Raw genomic sequence first — 14,283 nt, forward strand, 5'->3', positions numbered from 1 at the left:
CGAATGCCATCCTAGCAGGTCGCTATCTTACTATATAGAATTTTTATTAATGTTTGCCCAATTTGGGAGAGATCCTTTATGTATTAAACTAATTGGAATTACTGATAATAGTAGTACAGATCACTCATCCGATTTAATTAGAATGGTTACTATTCCTTTAATAAAAAAGATGATTCCCCAGGTTGGAGAGATATCTTTGAGCATCATTAAGAGAAGTGTGTCACAGAATTCTCCAGGTCAAGTACAATTGAATATAGCTACTATCAAAAAGATTGAACCTATATTAATGGATGGGCCAATTGGCAGAATAAAGAGAATTAGAGGAATTTCATGGTACACAGGTTCAGCATCTGCTCAAATAGCAATTAAAATGATTTCTAAGGCCAGAGGTATTTTGAATAAGTTTATTCCTGATGTATGGATTTACTTTGACAAACCAAAAAAAGACTCTCTTCAAAATGATGAGGAAATTACAGGTTTTGGGATGACTTTAGTGGCAGAAAGTATTAAAGGTATTACAATAGGTTCAAATTGTTCCTTTATCTCAAGTTCAATTGATGTCCAAAAAATGTTGAATATCCCTATGGAGTCTTTTGAAGAAGAGCAAGTATTTAATTCAGATAATATTAATGAATATCAAATTCCAGATTTGAGTAGTGACTTATCAGTTAAAGGCAAATACTCCAATGAATCTCGCAATGAAACATCAAGTTCAATTCAAGAAATTCAAAATAATGAAGAATTTGAGAGTTTAACGGAATGGGAAAAAATCGGATGGCTAACTGCTAGTAGGCTACTTTTAGAAATTGATTCGCAAAGTAATGTTGACACAAGCCACCAGATATATCCACTTTTATTTATGTCACTTTCACAGGATACTGCTACTTCTAAACTCAAACTATCTAAGCTAGCGCCTATGACTATTCAATTTATGAGAGACTTGAAGACCTTTACAAATATTGAGTTTACAATTAAAGAAGATACCAAAAATGGTCTATTCATTATACTTTCTTGTACAGGAATAGGCTTCTCTAACTTTGCAAGAAAGGCAGCTTGAAATTTTAATTAAACGATATGAAACTTCTCTCTGTCAAAAATATATTTTGATTTTATAAATATTAATTCGATTTAATTATTAAAAATTTTTACCAGGTTTGAAAGTCTTATCTCTTTATATTTTTGATTGATAGCTTCTTTCTTAACACATGCATGCACGCAATCATTATTTCCTGAGTTAGGTAGTTCACATATGGTAAAATAATCTAATTATATAAATATTTTAAATTTTTTTAGATTCTTTATTTATGAAAATGCCGAGTTTTATTTCAACAATTTACATTTTAATCGGATTGTTAATGAAAATAGAAATTTCCTACTCTAAGTTTGAATTTTTAAGGAGAGACCATGCATACAAAAATGAAATATTTGAAAAAAATAATCAATCCATTTCTCAAAATAAAGAAAATTTGCATCATTATTTACCTATTTTCAATTTTAGCGAAGAGTTTGTCGCTCCAAATAGAACTTATCAATTTCTTGAATTATACAAAGAAATTTCTACAATAAAAAGTGCTAATAGCGTTTCATTAAAAAAGGCCTATTTAGACCAAGTTTTGATCCCAAAGACAGATGCAAAGGTGGCGAAACTTAAAGCAGAAACTGCATATATTGAGACAAAAAATGCAGCAAAGAAAAAAAAAATGAGCCAAGTGAAGGGCGACTTTGAAAAAAATATAACATTTTCGTCATTAATTGGAAATCTTCTAAATTCATCTTCCCAGATTAATGGTACTCAGATATTGAATAATATTTATAATGAAACATTTTACTATCTGAATAATAAAAATATTAGCAATTCCACAGAAGGAATTGTATATGAGTTCGCTTAGATTTCGTCATTTTTGATAGCAGAACATTGAGACAACTTTTCGAGTTATCAACGGATTTGTGCATTATTTAATAAATTCGTTGCAATGTGCGTATTTTGTGCGCCAATTACAGTAATTGTCAAGCTAGAGTTAATTATTATTAAGGTTTGCATTCTCACAAGCTTTTGTAATGAAATTTTATTTAAAGTGAGCTTCGGAAGATAATAGGAGGGTTGCTCATATAATAGGTTAGTATTTTAGTATTGTATACCTTACGTCCAAAACTTACGAGTTTTGGCCGAGGAAAATCCATAACTAGGCTTGCTCGAATTGCTCAAAATGAAGAAGGAAGAGGAAAACCTTCCAATTTATTCCTCACTAGAAGAATTTATAGAAATTAATGGAGGCGTTAACCTTATTAAAAAAATTCTAGTGGCCACAAGCGGACAAGCAGCAATAAAGTGTATAAGATCTATGAGGCATTGGGCATATGTTACATTTGGGAATGAAAAAGCTTTTGAATTTGTAGTAATGGCGACGCCTGAAGATATCCAAAGCAACTCAGAATCTGTGAGCGAAGCTGATTACTATGTTGATATCCCGATGGGCCCAAACTATCATAACTATGCAAATATTGAAGTAATCGTTTCAATAGCAGAAGAACATGAGTGCGATGCTGTCTGGCCAGGATGGGGTCACGCCTCTGAAAACCCAGAGCTTCCAAAAGCTCTTTTAAGAGCTAGAAGAAAGATTATTTGGATTGGTCCTTCAGCAGAATCAATGGAAACTGTAGGGCAAAAAATCCAATCAAATATTATTGCTCAATCCGTACAGGTCCCGTGTGTTCCTTGGTCAGGAGATGGAATTTCTGTTAGTGTAGATAGGGATGGGCGCTTCACAGGTATTGTTTCTGATGAGCAACTTCAAGCAGCGTGCGTCAATAGCACTCAAGAATGTATTGACGTTTGTAAGCGAATTGGATTTCCAGTTATGATCAAGGCTAGCTCGGGAGGTGGAGGAAAAGGTATCCGACTTTGCAGTTCCATGGAAGACCTAGAATCAAATTACAGACAAGTTATAAATGAAGTTAAAGGTAGCCAAGTATTTGTTATGCGAGCAGTTAATAAGTGTAGGCATTTAGAGGTTCAAGTGCTAGGAGACAAATATGGTGACGTGTTCGCATTGAGCACAAGAGATTGCACAATACAGAGGCGTCACCAAAAGGTTATAGAGGAAGGGCCAGTTACAATTGTGAGTCAAGAGATCGTTAAGGAATTGGAGTTATCTGCAGAGAGGATGTGCAAAGCTGTGGGTTATTCATCTGCAGGAACTGTTGAATTTCTATATGATATTGAACGTTCATGTATAGCTTTTCTAGAAGTTAATGCCAGATTACAAGTTGAACATGTTGTCTCTGAGGGGGTAGCTAACTGCAATATACCCGCAGCACAGTTACAAATTGCTATGGGAATTCCATTGAAGAAAATTCGCGATATTGAAGAATATAGAAAGCTAAGAAAGCAGGGGAATGCGCCTCCAAGGCATATTATCGCAGCAAGAATAACATCTGAACATGCTGAGAAAGGATTTACTCCAACATGCGGAGACGTGTTTGAAATATCTTTTAGATCTTCGCAAACAGTATGGGGATACTTTTCAGTTGCTTCTCCAGGTCATATCCATCAGTACTCCGATTCTCAATTCGGACACATTTTTGCTTTTGGAATGAATAGAGAAGAAGCAAGAAAACATTTAATCATGGGTTTGAAGGGCTTAACCATCAGAGGTGAGATTAGAACAAATGTTGAAGCGGTTTGTAGAATATTAGAAAATCAAGATTTCATTACAGGCAACACATATACACAATGGCTAGAACATAGTGTTTATTTCTCTTCACCGTTAACTAAAAAAGTTTCAATGCAGTATTTGAATGCAGTATTTGCAGCTGCATGTTTCACTGGGCTCAGATACTTCAAAGAAAGTGAGGATACATTTGTGAGGATGCTTGAGCAAGGACAAGCTCCAACCAGTATCAATATTCAGTATGAAATGACTCTAGTTCACAAGGGGATGAAGTTTATATGTGAGAGCCACTTTATTGGTCCTGAACACGTCAGAATTATGTTGAATGGTAGTTCTGTTACAGCGAAGGTGCGTAATATTTATCCACCCAGTATGCAAAATGGGCGTGACTCGTGCTATTTAATATCAGGAGGTTTTGATGGTAGAAACAGGAAGGTTTTCTTTAAAAAAGACGCTGAAGATAACTTATTGGTCACATTTGATGGAACTACTTACACATTCCTAAAAGAGCAAGACCCTCGTCAAGTTAGAGCTCCAGTTAGTGGTAAGTTGGTAAGGTGGTTAATACAAAATGGAGGTCAAGGTGAAAAGGGCCAGGCATATGTTGAAATAGAAATTATGAAAACATATATGCAGCTAACTCTTTCTCATAGCGGAATTCTAGAGCATGCTAAACCTCAAGGCGCTTCATTCAATGTAGGTGATATCCTAGCAATGTTAGAGCTCCCTAGTGAATTTATCCCTCCTGCTTTGGAGCTATACCCGCTACCATTTCCAAAAATAGGAGGGGTAAAATCTCCAAAGCTTGCTCTTGAGACTTTTTGCTCTGGAGGATTTAGAGGAGGCCCGAGAATGGTAGCTTTAGCAAACTTTAGAGAAGGAAAACAACAGCTTCTAAATGCACTTAATGGGTTTTTCCCGGCCTTTGAGGATGTTAGAAGCGCTCTTGGGATGTTCTACCATGTTTTAGACCCAGTAATGCCATTTATTGAACTTCAAGAAGCTTGCGAAGTTGCCACACCACTTATCAAAGTTACAGTTCGAAGAAAAATATCTGATTTGATAGAAGATGTATTTCAAACATTTGAACAATTAAGTAAAAACAGCTGGTATGAACAGTTTGATAGACAATTGAGCGCATTTATTTCTAATAATTCTTGCTTTGAATCTGATGTAATGTCAGACCAATGTTTGAATTCATTCGAAGATAATGATGATATCGAAGATGAAGGACAGCCACCAAAAGTTCTTCAAGATAAACGCCTTAGTTCTGATGGTTCTGAAATGCCATCAATGCTGCTTTCAAACAAAGCTGATGAGCTTGACCCAAAAAATGCGAGCTTTGCACAAAATAAGAAGGAATTGGCCAAAGAAATATTTGTAAATGAGGCTGAGCAAAAAAAAAGTTTTGAAAATTCTCTTGGTGCTAATATATATTTGAAGAACCATTCAAAAAATATTAGATCGGCTTCTGATTTAGAAATATATATATTGGACTGCTTAAAGATAGTTAGTGATATTATAGAAGAGTCTATACAAGATTCAGATAATGAGAATATTTCCGTCGACGAATTCGTCGCTATAAGAAATCAGTGTGATCCATTAATTCATATAATAAGAAGAAATGAAAAGGGGAGATGGATGAGACTAATGTACGAGCTGCATGAAATTATTCTAAAGTATATTGAAATAGAAAAGTTATTTGAAGAACGCTCCTCACTTGTCCCGGCACGCATTATCCCAAGCCTTAGAACGGAGTATGAGCTCCCTGAACTAATGCAAATGGGCCGTTCTCACCAACAATTGAGAGTGAAGAATGAAATTATGGAGGAAATCGCAAAAGAAATGGCTAACAATCCATCTTTACTTCAGTGTACTGCTCCATTCAGAGATACAATCCATCAAATAGCTGAATTGACATCAACTGAGTACACAAAGGTGGCAGGAGCTTTTAGATACGTATTACTTATGAAAGAGAATGTTACAACAACGACTCAAATACAGTCTGTTGCAAAAAAAATATTTGAGTATAGTCAATTAATTTCATTAGCTCAGACACACGGCCAACATCTTATTTCGATTGCTAATACTCCTTCTTCACCTCTTCAATACCCAATAAATGCAACTCCATCATTATCTACTTGGAGTGGTATTCCAAATTTAGGAAATAGCCAACAGACCTCCTTGTCAAATATTATTGCAGACTTCACTAATTTCCCTGATTTCACACTTTTGGCATGCATTGGCCACCCAAATCCAATTATTGGTAAGTTAGCTTTTGAAATATATATACGTCGTCATTATGAAAGATGCGGCTTATCATTTTATGCTATAAAGAGCAGAGGGGAGGCATGGGATAGCTCTGTGGATATTAGCACCGTTGGGAATAGCAGTATGCTAATGACAAGCTGCCCAGACCTTAAGGGAGCAGTTCCATTAAGAGGAGAAATCCAGAACTTTAACAATATTTTGGGGGTGTGGACACATAATGCTTTAACAACATCATCGTTTTTCCAAAATCAATGTGATCCTTTAAGGTCAAATACTTTAAATATCCCTGCAATACAAAATAATGTGGATCAATATAATCAAAATGAAAACAATTCTAAAGGTAGAACACTAAGCATATTAGAATCAAATAATACATCAAAAAATATGAGCTCAAAGTGCCATGTAAAAGGCGCAATACATATTGAAAATAGCCGTTGGAAAAGCATGCTAAATGCATTTAGTGGGCAAAGTTTAAGCAGCATTGCAGATGACTTGTTGGAGGAGTCTCTTCCCATTCAAACCAGTATTGGGCTTTATTTTGAATCTATATCTGATTTCCAAGACAGATTTGAACAGTGTGTTGATGAATTGAAAATCTTACATGGGTTTTTCCCCCAAATTTCTTCATCTGTCGATTCTATTGTCATGTTAGTTATCTTGTCTAGTTTTTCCAATGGTGAGATCACTACTGAGTCGGAAGTGGCTTCAATTAATGATGAAAATGATTCCTCTTCCATTGAAACTCAATCAAACTCAAGGGACATAATAGAGATTCTTAAAGGAACTATTAACAAGCACCAAGAAAAACTCTCTAACAATAACATACACATGATTTCATTTACAATAGCTCCTTATTCCGATCAAAACAAACCTGAGTCACTTTCTGCAAGCTTAGTTTATCTAAAAACTCCTGTTCATTACCATTTCAGATCTAAAAAGGGAATTCCAATTTATAAATACAATTCTCAAGATCTGGAATCTAACTTATCTTTACAAGATAGCCTAATCAATCAAGCTGAAAGTGTTGAAATTGAGGATTTGGAGAACAACTATTTTATTGAAGAACCATTTATTAGAAATATTCCTAGTACTTTACTTTCTACACTTGAATTGAAGAGGCTGCGTTACTTTACAATAAAGTCAATTCCAACATCAATTTCGGGGATAAATTTATATGTTGGTACACCTAGAGAACTGTGTTCCGGTTATTCTGTTATTGGTAAACGCAAAGAAGCCGAAAATAAGGAAAACAACTCTTCATTGAAAAATGGAAACTCAAATATTAGTAAATCTCACGAATCTGATTCAGGAAAAAATTTCAAACTTTCTGAATCAATTACTTCGGAAAAGTCTAATTATTCGGGCCCCCAAACCAAAAGGATTTCAACAAAGGAAATGGAAGGTGAAAATCTGACAAATAAATCTAACAAGACTTTAGGTGCAAAACCAGTTACAAGCAAAATTTCTGGATATAATAAACAGAGAAGATATTTCATAAGAGTATTAGTTCAACATGAATGCAGTGAGTTATACTTTGAGGAACAGGAAAGATACTTTATAGCAGCCTTAAGTACTTTAGAGTCTTGGCTATCTTTTGACCAAAATTATTCGAATACAAGTTCAAGCACAGTTTCAAGAGGTCATACAGGTCTTAACCATCTTCTTTTTACTTCTGTTGGGGTTTTAAATGATAAAAACTCAGGCTATATTACAACCAGCATGGCAGAAGAAGCAGCAAGAACATTAGTTCAGCGATATTCACAACGAATACAGCAGAGTTCACTACAAACCATGGAGTTCCGCTATATTCAAAGGTCAGTATATCAAAAAGATAGTAACAACGTTGTTGTACCCGTTCGTTTTGTGGTAGATAACCCAACAGGGCAAGCAATTAGATTACGCAGTTTTGTCGAAATAAAGAATCCCACGACCAGTGGAGGAAAAGTGTTTGCAGCTATAGACTCTAAACAGTCGTTCTTAAACTTCGTATCCACAAGCAGATCTGACAAATCTTTCAGCCTACCTGGGCTTCAACAGTCTAAAAGCCTAAAAGAAATCTCTAATCTTAATAAAGGGTCTAAAATTCTAACAATTAATGAAAATATGGTTCCAAATTTGGCTTTATATCAACATGAACACATTTATGACGGGAAGCCTCTGGACATTCCTCATCCTTTAATTGGAAAAATTGATCAGAAAAGATATCAGGCTGCAGAGTTGAATACGGTTTATATATATGATTTCTTGGATCTATTTGAAGAAGCAATTAAGAGTTTGTGGAATAAATGCCCAAAATACTTTGTTACAACGCCTTCTAGTGTTTCGCTTTCTAAATCAAACATAAAATCAGCAAGAGCAAACGGTTCTACTACAGCAGGAATCTCAACTAATTGTGAATCGGGCTTTGAACAATCTAGTGGAAAGACAGCATTTTTGCCCAATAAACTCTTAGAGTATGTTGAATTGGACATCAATAAGGATTCAGGAGAACTAGAATGTGTTAGTAGAGAGCCTGGGAATAACACCTGTGGAATGGTTGCATGGTGTATTACTATGCATACTCCAGAGTACCCAAAGGGTAGAAGAGTGATTCTTATAGGAAATGATATTACTTATCAAATGGGGACCTTTGGCATTCAAGAGGACCTTTTGTTTCAAAGAGCATCGGAATACGCAAGAAGTTTAGGAATCCCTAGAATATTTATTGCAGCAAATAGTGGTGCTAGAATGGGGCTAGCGACGGAGGTTCAGAAATGCATGAAAGTTGAATTTGTTGATTCTGAAAACCCAGTTAAGGGATACAAGTATCTATATGTTACGGAAGAAGACTATAACAAATTTGATTTGCAGAATAGTATTAATTACGAAGTACTAGATCATCCTAAAGATGGGAAAATATACAAAATTACTGATGTTATTGGATCTCAGCTAGGACTTGGAGTTGAGAATCTCTCAGGAAGCGGAGGAATTGCAGGTGAAACATCAAAGGCATCTAAGTCGATCATGACGATTACATATGCAACTACTAGAACAGTTGGAATTGGTGCCTATTTAGCAAGGCTTGGCCATAGAGTTATTCAAAAAGCTCATGGAGCTCCAATAGTACTTACAGGATATCAGGCACTAAATAAGGTCGCATCAAAAGAAATTTATAGTAGCAATGATGAATTGGGAGGTACAGAGATTATGGCAAAAAATGGTGTAACACATCTCGTTGTTAAAGATGACTTAGAGGGTTGCGTAGAAATACTTAAATGGCTGAGCTATGTACCTGAATGCGTCGGAGGAAGGCTACCAATAATGGTGGATCCAACAGATCCTATATATAGGAATATTACATACTCTTGTAATAGTAATACTGAAGACCCAAGACTAATGCTTACTGGATGCATAGACTCAAGAGGACGTTGGCTATCTGGTCTTTGTGATAAAGATTCTTTCAAAGAAGTTATGAGTGATTGGGCGAAAAGCGTAATAGTAGGTAGAGGAAGAATTGGGGGAATACCTGTTGGGTTCATTTTAGTTGAAACTAGAGTTACTGAATACATTCAGCCAGCAGATCCAGTAATGCCACACACAAGTGAACTTAGAGTTACTAGAGCAGGACAAATATGGTTCCCTGATTCTGCATATAAGACTGCACAAGCAATTCGTGATTTCAATATGGAAGAACTTCCATTGATAATTCTTGCAAATTGGAGAGGATTTAGTGGAGGCCAGAAAGATATGTTCGACCAAGTCCTAAAGTTTGGGTCTTACGTAGTTGATGAGCTTGTCAATTATAAACAACCTTGCTTCGTTTACATACCTCCAAAGGGAGAACTGCGCGGAGGAGCTTGGGTAGTAGTAGACTCAAATATTAATCCAGAATTCATTGAAATGTATGCCGACCCTACAGCAAGAGGAAGCGTCTTGGAAGCTGCTGGAATAGTTGAAATTAAGTTTAGAAGCAAGGCGCTTAAAGAATGGATGATGAGATTAGATCCAGAATTACTTTCCCTACAAGAGAAAGATCAACTACTTCATCTTAAAGGCTATCCAATAGACTCTTCTGAAAGAAGCTCAATAAAAGAAAAGATTAATAAAAGATGCAGCTTACTTCATTCAGTTTATCACGCCGCTGCAATTCATTTTGCAGATTTGCACGATACTTCAAATAGAATGAAAGCTAAGCAAGCAATCCATGATATTGTTCAGTGGAAGAATGCAAGGGTTTTTTTCATTCATCGAATAAAAAGACAATTGCTGCTTTTTTCTTTAAGGTCTGAAATTTCCCAAAAGCTTGGAATTTCTCTAACAGATTCTCAAAATGTGGTCTTTCAATGGGCAATACAAGACGGAATAGATCCAAATAATAACACTCAATTCATTCAATGGATTTGCCACAGTGCTAACATTATTGAACAGAGAATCTCTCAATTATCTAGCTCTGATATAAGGTAGAAAATAGAGTATTATTAATATTTATTGGAAAGAAAACTCAAAATTTAATGTTAGCAAAACAATCAATAATTTTAATATAATAATCGCTTCGATAGAAAGAAAACATGGATTATAAGTTAAGGCGGATATAAAATTTAATAATAAGTTGATATAATTCTTCGAGAATTCAGTATTTATATTTAGTGGAGTAGTCTTTAGGCGAAACTACGAGCCCTTTGCCTTTTTGCACTCCACGGTATATTGTTTCAACTATATCAATAAACTCCTGCTTATTATTGAGTGGCCAATTGATTTTATTATTGTTTCCAGTACCAAGATCCACCATAATATGTTTATTTCTAAAAAAAAACATGACGGATACCGGGTCATATAGCTCGTACATTGTATTGAAATCAGGAACTTCGGTAATATCAACTAAGTAAATTACACAAAAATTCTTTACATCCTCCGCTACTTTATATAATACTTCATCCATTAACATACAATCTGCATCATAGTCATGCCCAAATCGTATGCATACGATTCTTTCTTCTTCCGAAAGTATTGCCTGATCTACCGACCAGCCATTGTGGAGATGTTGCAACATGTAGGACATCTTTTTTTTTTTTTATAAAGCTAGCCTTAAACTATCCAAATTTATTAATTAATAGATTGAGGAGGTTTTATTTTATCAAGATTGATTAGTTAATAAATTACCTTTATAATACATCAAAACCGATTTTTACGCCATTTTGGCGGGAATATAGAAATTGCATCGTTAATTTTTTTCTACAATTTTTTTTTAAGAATATTTTGTACACTCGCTTGAACAAGAATTAAGAATATTCACATTGACTTGAAGTATACAACTCATTATGGATGAGGAAAAATCAAAAACTGAAGAGCAAAATGGTTCTGTATCTCAGAATACAAAAACAATATCTTTGAATGATAAGGCAATTCTAAATAATCAAAGCCCAATTATTGTCAGAAGGGGAGATCTTTCAGAAACAGCACTTGAATCTTCATTTTCAGAACCTTTATCTGTTATCGATGACTTGAAGTCAGGATGTAATTTGTTTGAGAAGAAAAGTCCAAGAGATGAACAATTACGTGAAAAGGAAACAAAGCAGGCACTAAAATCAGTTATGAAGCTTCAGAATGAAATCTTTCACATTAATAATTCAATAGTTTCTCAGGAAAATGCATATAAAAGTTCTTTATTTTCGAACAAATACATGGGTAATATTTTTAGTAGTTTCTCTCCTTTTATTAAAGGAATTAATAAATTTACTTTAAGACCAAAAGAAAGAAGCCCTGAAGAGGTATTGAAAAATATTAAGAAAAAAAAAAAAGAATTTCAAGGAAGATGCAATTATATTAAGTATTCTACTCAGTGGTATCTTTGGGCAAAAAGAAGAAACGCTGAGACTTACTCTCAAAACCATTTAGAAAATACAGATCAATCATCATCTAATATATCTAATGGAGTAGGAAATCCACCTTTAGGAGGAACTTCTTCTACAAATATATCAAATAATGCTAACTTATCTTGCCAAAATAATATTGGGCAAGTTTTTCAATCAAACCAACTTTTATTACAAAAGGAAATCCAGAACGTTGAGCAATCAGTTAAATTTAGGCTTGCAATACAGTCTGATAAGCCTTCATTCACCTTCAATAGTAATATTTGTTCTAGTCAACCTTCGGTTTAAAAAATAAACTTTCCATAAAATTATCTAGTTAAAAATATATTCCAAACTGTTAGGGTAGAATTATATTATATTGAGTCTGTTATTTTTACAGAGCAAGGCATACTCCAAGGGTGATACTCATTCTTGTTTGATATTTTTCCATTATATTTAATGATCTATTATGACAAATTATACGATAAATAAATTTAGACGAATTAATGATAATTTACGCAACTCACCTTCGGAACGTTCTCAAAAATTTCAAGGTTTTCTAAACTTTCCTCTTCATCATCATTATTAGAATCTTTTTCTATATTTAGTATGAAGTTAATTTCGATGTTAAAATATTGCGGTTTTTACTAACTTACGACTTGAGTTATAAATTTTCTCGACAGTTTTAATATGTTTTTTCATTACATCCTTTGCATCTTTCTTTACACCATCTCTAAATTGTCTATCCTTCAACTTCTTTTTCTCTATACTTTTGTCTCTTCTCTCCTTCTTTCTCTTTTGGAATCCATTAACAAATGATTCCTTTTTTTTCATGTTAAAAGTGATCAAAGTTCCCTTTCGGCCGTGTTTGGTCAAAATAGACTTGGAATATTTATCCAACATTTTTACAATTCAAAATAGGCTGAATGAAATATTCTGTTAAACTTAATAATGATGACATATTCAGATTATCAACATGTCACTATTAACATTATTTTGCCTCAATTGAATTTTTTCTTGATGTAAAGCAGTTTCCCGCTAAAAAAGTACCGTTAATGCTGATGCATGGACGTGAAAAAAATCATGAAATAAAAAGTTAAGAAAGATAGCACTTTAGTAGAATGACTAATGAACAATAACAAATAGCTAATAATTTATGTTTTATTATGATTTCCTTTGCTGCGAAGCAATCGATTTATTTTACCCATTAAGAGAAAGATCTATATAAATTTATCTAAACGTGGAACTGAGTTGAAAAATGAATCGATTAACTGAAAACGATCAGGAACTTAAGACTATTCTTGATGGAGTTATGATTAATGACTGTATTAAACCATTTAGGAGGGTTTCAGAAAAATTAGAAGAGTTTGACCAATTTGCAACAGAATATGGAAATTCTTTAGATTCTAAAATTAATCAGATGCTAATTTCATTACGGAAAGATGAAATTAATTGCTTAAAATTAGAAATGAGGCTAGAAAAAATTCTTGAGTTAGTTACTGAGCAAATGCGTAAAGGCAACCATGAAGTTAAGGGAGACAAAGCACCAACTAAAGATATGGTAAAAACAGAAGAAATAAACAAAAAAATCAAGAAAAGTGATGAAAAACAAAAAGAAAGTGGTGAAGAAAGAACTCTTAGCAGTTCAATGAATAGTATGGAATCTGTTCCTGTCGATCCTTTGATAAAAAGAACTCTTGAATTCGAAAATACTCAGAGAAAGGTATATGAAAATCCTAACAATACCAAAGGATGTAGTATGCATGTTGAAGAAGAAACCTGTGATGAAATTAGTGTGAAAATAAGTACTGATGGTTCTGCAAGAAGTTTACTTTCGAAATATATTAATGGCGAAAATAAGCATGGGAATGAAGTCAGAGAAAAAGATCCAAATGCAATTAGAAGAGAAAAGGTTGATAATATCAAAAGAACAGTCAAGCCTATAGCTCGTGATAGCGGTAATAAAGGCAAGTGTTGTGCTTTTTGGAAGAAATGGTGCTGTTGTTGTCTATCAGATAAGGGCCCAACAAAATCGGGAAACTATTATAAGATGTCTATACAAGAATGGAAAGATTTTTTGGCATCAATTGAACCTAAAGATAAGAGATATAAGGACTACTGTAACATGTTAGAGAAAAGAAATGATTCTTATAATGTTGATATCGAAGGGTTACCCCCTTTGATTGTTGAATATTCATCTTTAAATGCAAAGGCTGGGGGAAATTATTATGGAAGTCAAATGTACAACATGGGCCAAAATTATCAATATTATTATCCTGTAAATAATCAAGGTTATTATAATTATGGGCAATACTATTATGACGCTAGAAGTCAGGCCTCTAATATGTCATATGTTAACAACAACCCAAATTATTTGAATTTTAATAAGAAAGGTAAAAACATGCAAGAAGATGTTAAATGTAGACAAATGGTGCATACAAAGATGGGAATAAGAAATGGTTAATATGTAAATATAAATATTTCATAATTTTATATATTAAAGATTATATAGA

General features: G+C 34.0%; 6 protein-coding genes across 6 annotated transcripts; 5 read left to right on the forward strand and 1 right to left on the reverse strand.

Moving 5' to 3' along the window:
• The first annotated feature begins 49 nt into the window (after positions 1 to 49).
• On the forward strand, positions 50 to 1,057 carry Chro.80423 (RNA 3'-Terminal Phosphate Cyclase-like protein). Its single annotated transcript, XM_662807.1, has 1 exon — positions 50 to 1,057. The coding sequence occupies one exon, from the start codon at positions 50 to 52 to the stop codon at positions 1,055 to 1,057; it is 1,008 nt and encodes a 335-aa protein (XP_667899.1).
• A 247-nt stretch (positions 1,058 to 1,304) lies between these two features.
• Positions 1,305 to 1,889, forward strand: Chro.80424 (hypothetical protein). Its single annotated transcript, XM_662808.1, has 1 exon — positions 1,305 to 1,889. One exon carries the CDS (start codon positions 1,305 to 1,307, stop codon positions 1,887 to 1,889), a length of 585 nt encoding a protein of 194 aa, XP_667900.1.
• A 318-nt stretch (positions 1,890 to 2,207) lies between these two features.
• On the forward strand, positions 2,208 to 10,385 carry Chro.80425 (acetyl-CoA carboxylase 2). The annotated part of the gene is made up of 1 exon (XM_662809.1): positions 2,208 to 10,385. One exon carries the CDS (start codon positions 2,208 to 2,210, stop codon positions 10,383 to 10,385), a length of 8,178 nt encoding a protein of 2,725 aa, XP_667901.1.
• Positions 10,386 to 11,239: 854 nt separating this feature from the next.
• Chro.80426 (hypothetical protein) lies at positions 11,240 to 12,079 on the forward strand. The annotated part of the gene is made up of 1 exon (XM_662810.1): positions 11,240 to 12,079. One exon carries the CDS (start codon positions 11,240 to 11,242, stop codon positions 12,077 to 12,079), a length of 840 nt encoding a protein of 279 aa, XP_667902.1.
• A 318-nt stretch (positions 12,080 to 12,397) lies between these two features.
• Chro.80427 (hypothetical protein) lies at positions 12,398 to 12,673 on the reverse strand. Its single annotated transcript, XM_662811.1, has 1 exon — positions 12,398 to 12,673. The coding sequence occupies one exon, from the start codon at positions 12,671 to 12,673 to the stop codon at positions 12,398 to 12,400; it is 276 nt and encodes a 91-aa protein (XP_667903.1).
• Positions 12,674 to 13,028: 355 nt separating this feature from the next.
• On the forward strand, positions 13,029 to 14,234 carry Chro.80428 (hypothetical protein). Its single annotated transcript, XM_662812.1, has 1 exon — positions 13,029 to 14,234. One exon carries the CDS (start codon positions 13,029 to 13,031, stop codon positions 14,232 to 14,234), a length of 1,206 nt encoding a protein of 401 aa, XP_667904.1.
• The last annotated feature ends 49 nt before the right edge of the window (positions 14,235 to 14,283 follow it).

Source organism: Cryptosporidium hominis (assembly GCF_000006425.1).
Source record: "Cryptosporidium hominis TU502 chromosome 8 CHRO018134, whole genome shotgun sequence".
In the NCBI taxonomy this organism is placed as follows: domain Eukaryota; phylum Apicomplexa; class Conoidasida; order Eucoccidiorida; family Cryptosporidiidae; genus Cryptosporidium; species Cryptosporidium hominis.